Source organism: Crocuta crocuta, unplaced genomic scaffold (assembly GCF_008692635.1).
Source record: "Crocuta crocuta isolate KB4526 unplaced genomic scaffold, BGI_CrCroc_1.0 scaffold243, whole genome shotgun sequence".
Classification (NCBI taxonomy): Eukaryota; Metazoa; Chordata; class Mammalia; order Carnivora; family Hyaenidae; genus Crocuta; species Crocuta crocuta.
This window is the reverse complement of record NW_027529596.1, coordinates 5495279-5510605: the sequence shown is the minus strand read 5'-3', so window position 1 is coordinate 5510605 and position 15327 is coordinate 5495279. Positions and strand designations below refer to the sequence as shown.

At 43.6% G+C, this 15327-nt stretch overlaps 2 protein-coding genes across 16 annotated transcripts in view; one reads left to right on the top strand and one right to left on the bottom strand.

Annotated features, from left to right (window-relative positions):
• SDCCAG8 (SHH signaling and ciliogenesis regulator SDCCAG8) overlaps positions 1-14460 on the bottom strand; it is a 250681-nt gene extending 236221 nt beyond the window's left edge. For 7 of the 10 annotated variants that reach the window (XR_013334574.1, XM_077761815.1, XM_077761816.1 and 4 more), the window contains exons 1-3: positions 14185-14346; positions 2600-2761; positions 1915-1997 (exon numbers count right to left, since the gene is read on the bottom strand). Coding sequence is in view for 8 of the 10 variants with exons in the window: in XM_077761815.1 (XP_077617941.1) it covers positions 1915-1997; positions 2600-2761; positions 14185-14251 (312 nt within the window). In the remaining 2 variants the exon portion in view is untranslated. Of the gene's footprint in view, positions 1-698; positions 716-1914; positions 1998-2599; positions 2762-14184 lie in introns of those variants that run through there. The other 3 variants (XM_077761821.1, XM_077761819.1, XM_077761822.1) reach the window with 3 other exon arrangements.
• Positions 14461-14535: 75 nt separating this feature from the next.
• CEP170 (centrosomal protein 170) overlaps positions 14536-15327 on the top strand; it is a 118665-nt gene continuing 117873 nt past the window's right edge. For 3 of the 6 annotated variants that reach the window (XM_077761810.1, XM_077761809.1, XM_077761807.1), the window contains exon 1: positions 14537-15033. The gene's annotated coding sequence lies outside the window, so the exon portion shown is untranslated. Of the gene's footprint in view, positions 15034-15327 lie in introns of all 6 variants that reach the window. The other 3 variants (XM_077761811.1, XM_077761812.1, XM_077761813.1) reach the window with 2 other exon arrangements.

Below are 15327 nucleotides of genomic sequence, written 5' to 3'. Positions count from 1 at the left end.
AGAACTTTAAAAACCAAAGTGACTTTAATTAAATGGATTATCTGTGGTGAATAGAAAGCAATTAACTATAATAAATTTATATTAATAGAAACGTATCCAGAAAATGGAACATAAGAATTAAATACCACTGTGGGTGCATAAAAGACAGTCTGTGTAAAAACAGAACAAAAACAACATAAGCTAATACTCTGTGGAAAATAAAATCACCTGTATATATTTTAAAGGGCTTGTTATAGTCTGGATATCCACTTTTCTAAACTATAAGTCATAATATCCGTCACAACAGTGCCTCGATTTCAGTCAATAGAGCCCCATATTTCTGGTATGGCAACGGGCCAGGAGAGTGCACCTAGGGGCACCTGGGTGGCTCAGTCGGATAAATGACCAGCTCTTGAGTTTGGCTCAGGTCAAGATCTCACGGTTTCTGTGAGTTCGAACCCCCCACTGGGCTCTGCGCTGACCCTGAGGAGCCTACTTGGGATTCTCCCTTTCTCTGCCCCTACCCCCGCTTACACTCAGTCTCTGTCTCTCTCAAAATAAATAAATAAACTTTACAAATAAAAGTGCATCTAAACTTTAAAAAGCTGCTTATTATGTCTGTGGCTTGTAATCGTTCCAAGAAGGCTGTATACACTCCGAGTCTAAGCCGCACCCTCCCCGTAGCTGCGCGTGCGCAGACCCGTGTATTTGTTGCGTACGTGCTGCGTCTGCTGTCCTGATGACACTCTTGATGAGGCTCCTCCCACCTCCAGATTCAAGGGCTCTGTGATAGCGCTGCTGCTGGAGAGCTTTAAAATGCTAATCAGCGTGTCTGAGCATTCAACAGACACAGCAACTGCATCTACTAGACTTGAAAGTACTCTACCCCCTGTCTGCTTAAGAGCATTCTAGAAGCTAGGTGGCAACAGCAATACATTCACTGAATGGTGAAATTGCTGTCTTAAAATTATAACCCATAGCCATAAATATTGAATAGGCGTATGTGGTACATTTCTCCAAGGTGGGAGTTAAGCCTGAAGGTGTGTGTTAGGCTGGAATGAAGTGTTAATACAGGGGTGTGGTTATGACATTTCAGCTGTGACTAGAGGAGAGCGCGTGTCTCCCTGGGGTCTAGCATGTAGCCTTGGTATCCAGCTGTCACACACATTGAAATGCAAGGTAGTTATTGCTGCTATGGCATGTTCTATTTGTGTCATACTTCACAGGTTTATAAAGAATTTTAAGAATATACTTATTGTTACAGAAACCCTGTGAGGCACAATATCCTTCTAGAAAGTATATGATAGGCCTTAGATAGACCTAGGGGCTAGACTGTTATTTTGGCCATTAAACCTGGCCAAATGCTCTCTCCCTTCCTCACATCTATCCCAGGCTTTAGCATATCATACTGCCTCAACCAGGAATAATTCACTCTGCCAAAGCAATAGCAATAAAAAGCAACTTCAGACAAAAATAGAGTATTTCGTGCAACTTTATAACCACGCATTTTAAAATGCAGAATAAGATAACATACTTTGGCTTTGACTTTCAAAATAAACAAATACTACACAGGACAGCTAGAAATATAATTAAGTAAATTCTAAAAATGATAGGATATCGATGAGACCCCGTAAAAAATGGCTATCCTTTTAAAACCACACATTGTTCCTTTTTTATATTTGCTAACAGTTGCAAAGTAAATTCTCCAAACTGTTTCCTCACTTAACATTTTACAAGCACACAAGAGATTTAAAACTCGGGATTCCCTCTGCCTCTTCTTCAGCCAAACAAATCAAAGGAAAGATAATTCCTTTCAATGCTATACACTATTAGAACGTCCTGCTCAGAATCTGTAGACTAAAACAACACTGCAGAGTTAAAACACAGAGAGAGAGAGACAATGCTCCTGTCAGGTTGCAAATGTTGATAACTTACCGGCGGGGACACTTTTTGCCTTCTAGATGGAGACATCTCACTTTCCTTAGTTGCTTGGCGTAACAAAGCTTTGAGCTGATTAACTAGAGAGCAAACACAATGGAGTCATCAACCTTACTGCAGATCATGGCTTATCCTCACCCACCCCTGCTTCTACCCATCTAACTGGGGGGCTGGGAGGTGGACAGAAAAATGAGGCTGGAGAGGTAGCGTGGAGCCTCTTAAAATATTACTAAGACACACGTAGGATCTGAGACTTCATCCTATAGGCGTTGTGGAGTCAAAGGGAAAAGATTAAGGGGCGCCTGGGGGGCTCAATCAGTTAAGTGACTGACTTTGGCTCAGGTCATGATCTCACAGTTCGTGAATTCAAGCTCTGTGTCGGGCTCTGTGCTGACGGCTCAGAGCCTGGAGCCTCCTTCGGATTCTCTCTCTCTCTCTTCTCTCTCTCTCTCTCTCTCTCTCTCTGCCCCTTCCCCACTCATACTCTGTTTCTCTGTCTCTCTCTCTCAAAAACAAACAAACATTAACAAAATAGTAAGCATAAGGATTATGCAGCTGATTTGCATCTACGGAAGAAAACCCTAGCACTAGAGCAGAGGATTGACCGGAGTCCTCACTATATGGAGTTTAAAATACTCTCCATGCGCCATTCAGACCAGGGCTGTTAGCCATTCACACTCACCAGCATGGCTGTGTCGCAGTTCATGCCAGGCAGCCCCCGTGTCCTCCGTTTCCCCATTTTCCACACCGGGACTAAACGCAGGACCCACAGCATCTTCTCCAATGGTGCCATCACCTTCTCTCAGGGCACAATTCAGTTGGTGGATGCTTCTATTAGCACGTTCTGCAGCAAGAGGGGGTGAGAATCAGGGCCTGTGAGCTCTGGACGCCACCATGCACACTTACTCAAAAAGGCAGTTTCTAAAGGAGAAGCAATTGCTTGTCATTCTTCGTGGAAAAAAGCAGAGCTTTGTTTCTAGCCTGCTGAGGACAGTGCTAGAGGCCGAGAGGGATGAAGTTCATGGGTCAGAGGTTAGACCTGATGATCTCTAAGGTCCCTGACATCTCAGTGGTGGATATTCACTAAGTATAGCTTTACTGCCAAGGAGGACAGAATGGGAGAGCTCCTCCCCACCCTCCAAGCACTAATCCCGCCCCAGAAAGTGCTCCCCCCTCGCCTCCTTGAGACACTGGGGTGGGTGGGCAGAGCCAGCAAGGGGGACTCCACACCAAGTTCCAGCCCAGGGGATCCAGATGTCCCTCCCCAGCCAGAGACAGTTGACTATCTAGCCAAGTTTTGGTCAAGACTGGAATAGGTGATGTGCTCACAGCACCAGCCTCTGCAGTGCAGTCCTTCTTCTGTCCTGCTCGCTGACTACATACTTGTAGACAGTCTTGGTTAGTTAACCTCAACACCCCCAGAACTGGAGCTTAAACTTATTAGCACATACTTAACATTATAGTTAAAGATAAAGCAGCTGAAGGCATATTACTGTAGTAGTTCATCTCTGCAAATAGCACCCCCCCCCCAAATCTAGCCTCATGCCTTGCCCCCTTCTAGGCTGAAACTGAGTAAGTTGGTAACTTGCTCTTGCCAGCAGAATGCAGAAGTTACACCATGCCAGACCAGACTTCATTTTTGAAATGTGTGATAGCTTCTGCTTTCTTCCTCTTGGAACCCATGAGTCACTAAGTAGGAAGTCTGCCTGCCCTGATGGAGAGATTGCAGAGAGGCCATATAGAAAGGAGAGGCTCTGTGACTATACAGGGAAGGAGAGAAGCCCGGCTCCACTGACCCCAGCGGAGCCTCTAGGTGACTCCAGCCCGAGAGGCCATGGAACTGCAATGGCATGGAAGAGACTGGAAGAAATGCCCAGCAGTGTCCAGTCAACCCACAGATCCGAGAGATACTCAAATGCTTCCAGTTGTTGCTGCCAGCCACCAGGCCTTACAATGGTTTGCTACATAGCAATAGATAACTAAAATAATTACCCAGTGAAATACCCAAAAGAATTTCAGCAAAGGATCCAAGTCTTACATTAAAAACATACCTATATTAACGACACTAGTGATGCCACTACCAATAATTCTATCCTACTTTATAGGATATTTTTACAGTAGAACAACTGGAAAACTAAGCAATCGATTGGCAATTTCACTAATTAAGGTCCATGTACTTTTTCCACTTAAACTTGTTATTTCTGCTAATCTCTTATGATTCAACTCACTGGTTCCAAGCAAGAAAACTTTAGCTGTAGCAAAAAATGTTCCTTGTATGCTAGACCTGGGACCCAGATTTCCGTCACCGTTTTCAAATTTTGACATCTGTATCTGAAAGTTATTTACTAATTCACTCACTGATTTACCAAACATCTACAGGTATCTAACATGAAAATATATATTACAAAAGGATGGATTCCCACACAAATTCACCTACATCTGTTATCTATTTCAGATGGATTCCATCTAAACAATCCTCAAGTTCTTCAGAGGAGAGAGGCACCTTGCTGTCTCAGTGAGTTAAGCATCCGATTCTTGATTTTGGCTCAGGTTTGTGAGAATGGAGTGCACTTGGAATGCTCTTTCTCCCTCTCTCTGCCCCTCCCCTACTCATGCTCGCTCACGTATACTCTCTCTCAAAAATAAGTAAATAAACTTAAAAACATTAACTACATTAAAAAAAAAAAAAAGATCCTTGGAAGAGATGGTACCTTCCCGAAGAAGGAGAAACTCATAACAATGATGGCCAATGACGTTCTTACTCTTCTGGGCTCTCCTTTGACAACTTAGATCTGTTTCTTCTTATGGCCTCAGGATTAAAGCTCCTAATCTTTGTCACCTATATGGGAGTGACACTCTAAGAGAGCGACAAGACAACTACCTTTTCATTACCAGCCATGGATGAAAATATATTTACAAACATATATTCTACAGGACCTTGAAAGACAGATTTTATTTTCTCCAAGCTCATTAATTTCAAAGTTTAGAACAGAAAACGTAACTGTAACTTAAGAGAGAGAAAATATGCTCTGGGTTACAAAGTATCTAACATGGGTGCTTCCCTTAGGGGAGCTCACTGTATTTCTTAATTAAACTAAGGAAAATAGGTCCTTTGGGTCAGGGTTCAACAATGAAATTTTATTATTAACTACACAAGAGACTCACTGCATTTATCTCTACATTTCCCTCCACATACCAATCCTATTTCCATACAGACCTTTCTCTGATGGGCCTTTGGTGCTAAATACTAACCAAGCCTGGTTTCCTCTTACTCATCATGAGTTTAAGAAAAGCCCAGATAAAACACATGCCTAGTTTTAGCAAACTAAGAAGCAGCACTAGTTTTCCCATAATTTAGGATTTTCTAAAGAAATTTGTTAATGGAAAAGGAAACCAAAAATGTTACATAAGAAATTTAGTTCACAGAGCTTTAGGTTAACACATGTAAATCTATGAATAAAGCACTTATCTCTACTGCATCCATTAGAAAGGAAACAGAGGGTCTGACTAACATTAAAAGTATGCTCTGTTGGGGACATGTGGGTGGCTCAGTCAGTTAAGCATTTGACTCTTGATTTTGGCTCAGGTCATGATCCCAGGGTCATGGGATTAAGCCTCACGTCGGGCTCTGTGCTGACCATGGAGCCTGCTTAAGATTCTCTCTCCCTCTCTCGCTCCGCACCCTCCTCTCCCCCTCAAAGAAAAGTGTGTTCTGTGGAGCTATGAAATGATTTCACTTCTAAGATAAAGAATAATTATTTATTTATACATAATTTGAATAAAAGCTAATAAGCTATATTAGGAAAAAGAAAGGAAATCTAGAAAACTTTTGCAGTTGAAATTCTATACGTAGAGTTCTTTTATCAGATTACAATGGTGGCAGAGTTTCATGAGCCCTTTCAATCCCTTCCCCAATATTCTTCTTTAATCTTTTGGAATCTATAACATTCAGAGACTATGTATTAAAATTATACTATGTTGGGGTGCCTGGGTGGCTTAGTTGGTTAAGCGTCCGACTTTCACTCAGATCATGATCTCGCGGTTCGTGGGTTCGAGCCCCGTGTCGGGCTCTGTGCTGACTGCCAGCTCAGAGCCTGGAGCCTGTTTCAGTCTGTGACTCCCTCTCTCTCTGACCCTCCCCTGCTCACGCTGTCTCTCTCTCTCTCCTAGAAATAAATAAAAAAACATTTTAAAAATTTTTTTAAAAAATAAAAAATAAAATAAAATTACACTATGAAAACAGTCATTATGTGAAATAGGGAGATACTGAAGCCAACAACTCTCCTGAAGAAAAGTGTCGCAAGACATGGTTTTTTTGTTTTGTTTTGTTTTTTGTCTGTTTTTTTGCAATCACTGACTTCAGTTACTAGGATCGGGGAGGGAGAAAAGGAATTGGCAAGAACTGCATCCTAAAACTCAAACTAAGGAGGTGGTATTTGTAAAGTCATTTCAGTACTACATTTCGAAACATGTGAAATGCTCCTCAACATATACGTGGCAATGATAATTGCACCTGTAGCAGACCGAGTTAATCCTGAGGAATACTAATGCTGAGATGATTGAAAACAGATGAAACCCTATTGCTCTTCAGCTGGAACCGCTATACCTGAAGACCCCGTAGCCCTTATGAGGAACACCACTCCCTCAATCAAGCAGGCATCTGCTGCACACTGGTGCAGTTAGCCCGGATTCTCTAGTTAGCACTTCCTGTCCCTCTACTACCGGGCACAACTTTATCCATCTATAACCAAGAGACGGAAAGAATATTCCTTTCCTCTTCTCTCCAGAGAGGACAGTCAGAGTACTTTCCGCTCCATCCTGATTTCAACGCACCAGCCACACGTTGAAAATAAACTTAAGTATGAAGACAAACACAAACAGGACCTCTGAGGCCTACGGAATCACGTGAACGTAAAGGCAAGCAAATCGTATTTCTGGGGGGTGCACTGTCCATACATCAATCCATACAAGGAGCCCTGGGAGTGAATGGGCTGTTGACTGTTGGCCAGTTTCGGTCTGTCTTCATCATTGCAGTAAACAGTGCCCTCCCGGCTCACCATCAGGCCTCTCTTCCCCAAGGTGTTTTTGAACAAAAGACAAAGGAAGGAGTCCCAGGCTAGGAGGGATCATCACTTACAGACCCACCGTGAATTATTAATGTCTACCTTTTCCATCTGCACAGGGAGATGTGAACGAGAAGTGCCCGGGAGACAGGGAGGGGGCACCGCACCCTGGGCAGCGCCCGGCTCTCTCTCGGAAACCATGCAACGGACCAGAGCTCCGTGGGCCGAGACTCGAGTCGCACTGCACTCCTCAAAACAATCTCTGGCCAGGGCAGACAAGCAGAAAAATGAAACCACAGCGAGATAAGAGATGCACGTGTCCGTCCCCCCTTGAATGGGCCTCAGCTAGTTCAGAAAACTGTGCTCACTGTTCACCTGGGGACTGACAGGTAGGGCAACCAAGATAAAAACTGCATCATCCGAAGTCAGGGGAAGCCAGCTCTGGAAATGGCAATTATGATAGTGAAAGGGATTAAAAGAAGTATGCGGAAACTACAAGATCTAAAAGAAAATACCGTCATGAAAGAAAAGCCTCTAACAGCCGAAAAATGTGCTGAAGCGATTGGCGCCAGGAGTGAAAGATAATCTGAACAAGAATGTCAACACGTTAAGAAAGCAGTGTCTGGAGGATCTTTAAGGTTGTGTGGATGTTGGCAAATCAAGGAGGCCAGATTTCTACATTACGAGGGATGTGCCAGGTATGATTTGGGGCACCGCCTAGGAGGATTTACGCCCCCGTCACGTTCCACTGATAAAGAAGCCATCCTAGCCAGACTGGCAGATTGTACAGCCGATACAATCTGAATCCTTGATTGTAATTACTCTCAAGGATGATTTCTTGGGGCGCGTGGGTGGCTCAGTTGGTTGAGTGTCCGACTTCGGCTCAGGTCACCATCTCACGGTTCGTGGGTTCGAGCCCCGCGTTGGGCTCTGTGCTGACAGCGCAGAGCCTGGAGCCTGCTTCAGATTCTGTGTCTTCCTCTGTCTCTGTTCCTTCCCTACTCTCATTCTGTCTGTCTCTCTCTCTCTCTTTCAAAAATAAACATTAAAAAAAAATTTTTTTTTAAAGAATGATTCTTGAAGAACAAAGGCTAAAAGCAAGGCCTTGCTACTTCTAGCTCACGGTTCCTCACCCTGGCACTACTGAGGTCTGCACCTGATAATTCTTTGTTGTAAGGAGCTGTGCTGTGCATGCTCAGCGGCTTCCCTGGCCTCTACCTGCTAGTTGCCAGGCGAAATCAACCCCCAGCCACCACCGGCGGTGACAACCAAAAATGTCTCCATCCATTATCAAATGTCTCCTGGGTGGAAAAATCACTCCTGGTTGAGAACCACTGGTTTAGAAAAATAAAACAGCATAGCCAGTGCTCAGGTCCGAGGAGGGACTCCCCACATTATGACACTGTAACTACAGTCACCTCTTAGTGAAAGAAAAATGGTCAGGACAGCGAGTGATTCAGCCACAGGACCATCACAGCCACGATGGGGCACTCCTGATCTGGGTGTCGGGAGAAAGCGTTACACCTACTCCGAGAACTTGAAATTCATATTTAGCTTCATATTGTTTCAAGGCTTAACACGTGAAGCCATAGTTACACCTCAAAGCCATTTTTCAGAGCTACCTTGGGCAATCATTCCTGTAAATATTTTAGCAGGCTTTGATGAAAACCCCCCTCCCCCATCAAGGTTGCTTTGGCAAGTGCACAAGTGCATTTCAAGCTACTTTCTCTACTTTTTGACCTTGAGAGAACTATCACTAAGTGAAAAGGAAGAAAACCTTAGCACACACTGGGAAAGTGATCAGGCCATAATTTGCAAAGATTTTCTCCCAAGAGAAAATATAATTATTCTCAGTTTCTCAATAGTTTGAGAATAATTTAATCTCTTTTTCTGCCCAAGAACGTGTGAAAATGCCATTATAATTTCATAACACTGAGCACTGCTTTGGTTCTAGATAATTCCAGGGATGACTCTTGTAAAACAGGTTTTACTGGCTTTTCTTTTCTGGCTGCTGAGTCTCATCTTTTGCCCATTGTATCTCATCAGTAGTAGGGAAGGAAAAATGGAATTCTACTGGCTTTTGTTATTCTGGTAGAATAAATGGTCATAAAAGTTAAAAGTGCTAAGAAAAGCCATTGAGCATATAAAACCAAAAAATGAATACATTTAATTTAAATGTTGTCAGCCAAAAAAACAAATTCAAATGTTTACAAATTTCATTTGCATTACCAATCCTTACTTAGTAATAGCCAAAACATTCTGTCCCTCTAATTTTGAGAAAAGAGAGCTGTTTCAGTCTGCAAAATTATTTGGAAAAAAGCAAAATAATTTTCCCATTTCATAACAAATGCTTCCAGGGGCTTTTTACATTGCTGCCTGTCTTGGTCTTAATGAGGCTGATAGTAAAACAAACAAATAAGGAAACACGAACTGTGGAAAGAGCACGAGCGAGTAAGCACATATATAGTGTACACGGGAAAGAATATGAAAATATTCAGAAAACAGTTAAGAAAAGCAAAAACAAAAAGAAGAAATACAAGTTTCATGAGTAAAACCGAGAAAAGGAAGAACTTTACTTAAGTTCCACACATGTTTTCTTAAGTTTGTGCAAGGTCCAGATGATATCACTGCTGGCTAATTCAGTGACCGAAGTATTGGCAAGTTAAGATTAACACAGACCTTCTACGGATGTGAGCCCTTCCCTGGAAGGAAAAAAAGAAACATTTTGTAGGATCTAGGGAGAAGTGCCAATCATACATATAAGTAAAACATAGAATATCAACATTATCTTCGGTTTTGTCAAACTAGATCAATTTACAGGGAAAAGAATCACCTCCCCCCTCAAATAATGTATTTTCTTCCCATATTCAACCTCTCATGTTCTATGGACCTACTCCCACTCCTACCTCTCAGTTTTTTAAAAAACATTTATTTATTATTGAGAAACAGAGACAGAGTATGAGCAGGGGAGGGGCAGAGGGAGAGGGAGACACAGAATCCGAAGCAGGCTCCAGGCTCTGAGCTGTCAGCACAGAGCCCGATGGGGGCCTCGAATCTACGAACTGGAAGATCATGACCTGAGCCGAAGTTGGACGCTCAACCAACTGAGCCACCCAGGTGCCCACCTCTCATTTTTATAAGAGAGATACATAACCTTTTATCATGCACATGGGTCCAATAAGTGTGGTTGGAAGGGTCGTTAGAAACCCAGGGGTCTGAGAGAAGTGCCTGGAGGAGGAACCAGACTTTCAGGTGTGTTTCGCTTGGCCAGCACAGTGTGGGAGGAAGGAAGAAGAAAAGGAAAGAAATTCGAATGTTTTTAGAAAAAGCATCAGTGGCCCAATTTGGCCATAAGCCTCACCATTCCCTACTGTCTTCCACTGATGCCATCACACATTCTGTCACCTGCTTGGGTCCTAAAGGCAGTGACTCTGGACCTCGTCCAGATGTTTCACTTTACAGACAAGGAAACAAGTTTACCGACTTGCCTCAGGTGACAGCGATGCTTATCGGCAAAACCACAGTAAGATTTCAGTGACCGGGCTCCTGGCTCCACATTCTCCTCTCTGACTCCACCATACTCTTACAGAGATTCAATCTAGAGCCCAGAATGCCAACAGGTTGAAAGAAAATGAGGAACCAGTATGTAAAATGCATCTGGAAAATGATGTGTTCTTGTCACAGTTCAAGTTTGCTCCATATTTCTTTATGCTCACCTCACCAAAGGCGGTCAGGACCTAGGTGAAGAGGTGAGTCATGTACACAGCGCTGTTGATACAAGTGTACCCACGGCTAACACTGCAGCAATAGACTACACATGATTCTGTCATGAAGGATGGACATTGCTTTTCTAGCAAGTTCGGGTCTCCTATTGCCATAGCCCTACAGTCAGAGTACAGCCTGGATTCCCTGTTAAATTGGGTTTTCTGACCCTTTCTTGACTATATGCTAGTTATTTTTCACCCTGTGGCCTTGTACAATGATTTGGTGGATTTAAATGAGAGGAGGGCTATAGGCTACTCTCCCCAGTTCCCGAGGCAATTCTCAGTTCTTCTGTGGGTCTTGAATGCTAGCCGCCTATATCCACTATAAAGGGGATGAACACCTACCCGTACTGCCAGGTGACCTCCCAAGTCACTTCCACTCTACAGTAAGCTCAGTCATTCCCAGGGTACATGGCATATGTCCACTTTTCCCCACTCTAGAAACTCTCAGATCACCTCCTGGGAAGCAATAATGTTACAGATCTGCCAGGCAGTGAGGCCTTCTAGTTTTTGTCAGAATGCTTACTTTGAAGGACAGTCACTAAATCTCCCCAACTTCTCACAGTGGGGGCACAGACAGACAAGCCAAAGGCGGAGATCCCTTTAGAGAGGATAAAGAGTGGTCACATCTGGGAAGCCTAAGGGAAAGGATGAGGGGAGTATGGAGTCTGCAAATGGGCTCCCTCCTTCCGTGGCTGCTCCAAGATCACAGGTCAAGGACAGGTGAGAATCCCGCTCAAGCTTCAAAAGAAAGAAGACAGGTTTGACTCTGCCTTTCAAATGAGAACTTCATTTATACTTAATATACTATAATAGTAACTAAAATTACATTTAAAGCGAAGAACTGAGGGAAAGCTATGAAAATGAGGGACTATCATGGGAAATTATGAAAGCATGTTGTGTTTTTTATGGCTACTTCCTGGCTGAATATAACTGAATGGATATTAGTAATGATTACACATACAGTTGTTTAGGAACCAGAGGAATAACATGTGAGGAAGGGCTAAAAATGCTAAGAGCCTTTCTTTAAGCACAAACAAGGCAAAACATTTTGGGACGTAATGGTGGACAAACAAAATCAAACAAACCAAGAAAACCAAAATAAAATAAAACAGAAGAACTTAAAATTACCTTTTATCTGATTGTATAGTAACACAGTTCTCAAGTTATTAGGCACAAACACTGAAAATAATGAAGTTCCACATGTAAAACAATGCCACCGTACTTTGTTTATTCAGAAGCACGAATTTTTACGTGTGTGAAGCAAAGAACTTCTACATGTGTTTTAACTCAGGATCGGTTGTTTCCTTTCATGAGCTTTTTTTTTTTTTTTTTTTAAGTTTATTTCTTTGCAGGGGAGGAGGGCAGAAAGAGAAGGAAAGAGAGAATCCCAAGCAGGGTCTGTGCTGTTAGTGTGGAGCCCAACACAGGGCTGTGAAATCAAGACCTGAGCCAAAATCAAAAGCTGGATACTTAACCGAGATACCCAAGTGCCCCCAAAAGCGGTTACATAAACCAAATAAACATACAAGTCAAATGCTACTAAATAAGTAATAAAAGAAGTCATGAAAACCCAGGAAAAATTTCAGGATCCATTTCCTGATTTGTAGTTAAAACCATCACTGAAAAAAAACCTTTTTCCTCTGCTTTACATTTGTTTTTGATTCGAAATGTTCTTTACTATCACACAACATTTATAATTTATTTTTAAATATATCATCTTTGAATGAAAACTCTCCACTCTATATAATTACTGAAAGCAGTATTAGTTTGAAATTAACGACTTTATTGCATTAAAATGCCTAAAAGTAAGCCCCCAATGCTTACATAAGGGTTCAAAATAAGAGCAGCATTAGCAGAAAGTTGTAACAGAAAACAAATTGTTTTTACCAACCTCAAAAAAAAAATCACTCATTATCACTGTGCACAATACTTTTCTTGCTTTCAAGTGGGAAGTTAAAAGTGGTTATTTCTGTATCTCACAGCTCTTGAAATACCAGTAGGCTGATGAAAGCATTCATCAGGACCCATTTTTTCACTCCTGCAGTTTGCCTATAGAATGTTGACAGTTTGTAACACATTGACAGATGGAAACAATACATAATAACCCTTACAAAATCTAGAGTCACTAGAAGATAATCTTTCTAGTCTCTTCGAAAAAATCTTCACTTTGCTACAAGTAGCAATTACAAATAGTAGCTGACATGTAACCAGTGCTTATGTGCCAAGCACTGATCTTTACCCTTATTCTCTGCCATAGTAATGTCATTATTCTGTTTGTGTCCCCCCCCCCCACTAATCCAGAGGCTCCGTTTATTGTATTCCCATCACCTAGTATGCCTTACACATAGTAGGCACTGAATTTTTAAATGATTCATTGTTCTAAACACTTTAAGTAACTTTTTAAAACCATTGGGCATGCCCTAGAGTGGTAAGAAACCCAGAAGGATAAATGGAATGTGTTACATTTAGTAGAGTATTCTTCATTGAAACTTTTACGTGTATATGTCCTATTTCTTATCTATGTGTGGCAGTAAAAAATTAGAAGGCTGAAAATCACTGCTTTATATGGATTATATCATTTGCTCCTCACAATAACCCTGTAGACAATCACATAACTTTTACTTTAAAGTAACAGCGCTGAGGTTTCAAGATGGCATATATGACGTCTAAGATGACAGAACTATCTAAAAGTAAGAACATCACTTTATAGAACTATAAAGACTCACTCATAGGATACCATACTAAGAAAATCTGAATTAACTAAGCAAGGTTTCAGTAATAACAACTGTGACATGAGTGATAAAGAAAAAAAAAAGGCTTTTAAGGCAGTCAGTCCTGGCTGAATTTAATATCTGGCTCAGCCACTAACCAGCTGTGTGGATTTTGGACGAACTTAATCTCCTTGCATCTTGATTTCCCCATGTGCAAAAGAAGGGTATTCATTAAATTGTTCAGTTTTAAATGACTTGATGTATGTTAATAGCCTAGACCACTAAAAAGAAGCTGTTCTGATTAAAATAATTAGCATTTCTTTTTTCTTGGTCCGATAAATCACATTCAACCCCTTGCACCACAATAGGAATGTGTAAAAAAATGTGAATAAGGAATTTCCTGGATTAAAGAGCAAAGTATGGGAACTGAGCAAGGGTGGAATAGAGCCACCCACGAGGTTCTGTCTGTTTGGGTCACAAAGATGCTAAGTCAAACTCAGGGAGTTAGTTCAGGTAACTATGGGACTCAAGGCAAACAACACTGCTTAACCGTAAAAGCAAACACAAACTACTTCGTCTTCCCTCAAGGATCACACCAACATCCATCTTCTTCCTCTGTATCCTGGCTGGGGCCCATTCCAGGTGTTCGGAAAGGCACCTGGGTCAGCTCCCGCCCATAGGGCCTGAGACCCAGGGGCTGCGGCGCAGAGGTTCGGGGCGACTCACCCCGGAGACTCCGTTGATACTGCCCCAGAACCTCCTCCAGGGTAGAGTTCTCCGGGGACTTCGCCATGCACAGGCTCGGGGGCCAGAGATGGGAGTTACGTGGGGAAGTGTCCAATGTCGCCCCTCGGGAAACCAGCGGCCTCGCAGCCAGAGTAGCGCCCGCCGGCTTCCTGTCGCTGCTGTCATTGGGGAGCGTGGAATCCCGGCCGGAGCTCGCCGGGAGCCCTTCCCACCCGCTGGCCCTCACGGTGGACGTCGGGAGTTGTAGTCCGCAGGCCGCGGGCCTGCAGTCACGAGGCTCCTAAGAGGCCCTTCCACCTGAACTACAATTCCCAGAGGTCATTGCGCCGCAAGCTTTGGCGGTTTGGCAGCCGGATCCGGTTGCCAAGAGACTGCCTGGAGGCTCCGCCCTTTTTCTGTATCCCTGCCTGGCTTAGCCCTGCCTTTATGCCATCCTGCTGTTTGGACCCCCGAACCGACAGAAAGAGCTCACTGAGGACCCTGACTCTTCTAAATCTGCTGGTTTGCAGTTGGTCCTTGAGGTTTCTCAAGGACACAAATAACAAGCTCTACACCCTTCAGCCGCGACGTCTGCCAAAACGGCCAAATACATTCTCGAGAACAGGAAGCTTTCTATCTTCGAAACAGATTCGCCTAGATTGTGAAGGCGGCGGACACTACAAATCCTAGCATGCCCCGCAACCCGACCTCCGCTTGGAGTTGGCGCACTGCCCTCTGGGAACTGTAGTCCTTTTTAGCTGCGGCCCCGGCTAACATCAGGGTCCTCTTCATTGTTCAAGCTGGTCTTTGGAGCACGCCTGCGCAATAGGCAGCTGGAGAAGGCTTTGGGTGAGACCCTCCGCACGGCCCCTTTTCATTGTCTGCGTTTGGCGCCTGCGCAGTAAGAGATCGTTGGGCCGGCCGGAGGAGGGGATAGGGCCGGGCTCCTCGCCCTTTCCCCAGGCGCCTGCGCACTCGGGCGGCCGCGCTCTGCCGTTACCGCTATGTGTGGGGCGTGTGTGGAATAACGTTATTGCCCAGGGGAGCTCAGGGCCGGGAGCTCAGCCGCAGCGGCAGCGGCGACGACGATAGCGGCGACGACGGCGACGGGGTGGGGGGGAGGACGGCGTGCGAGAGACTCAC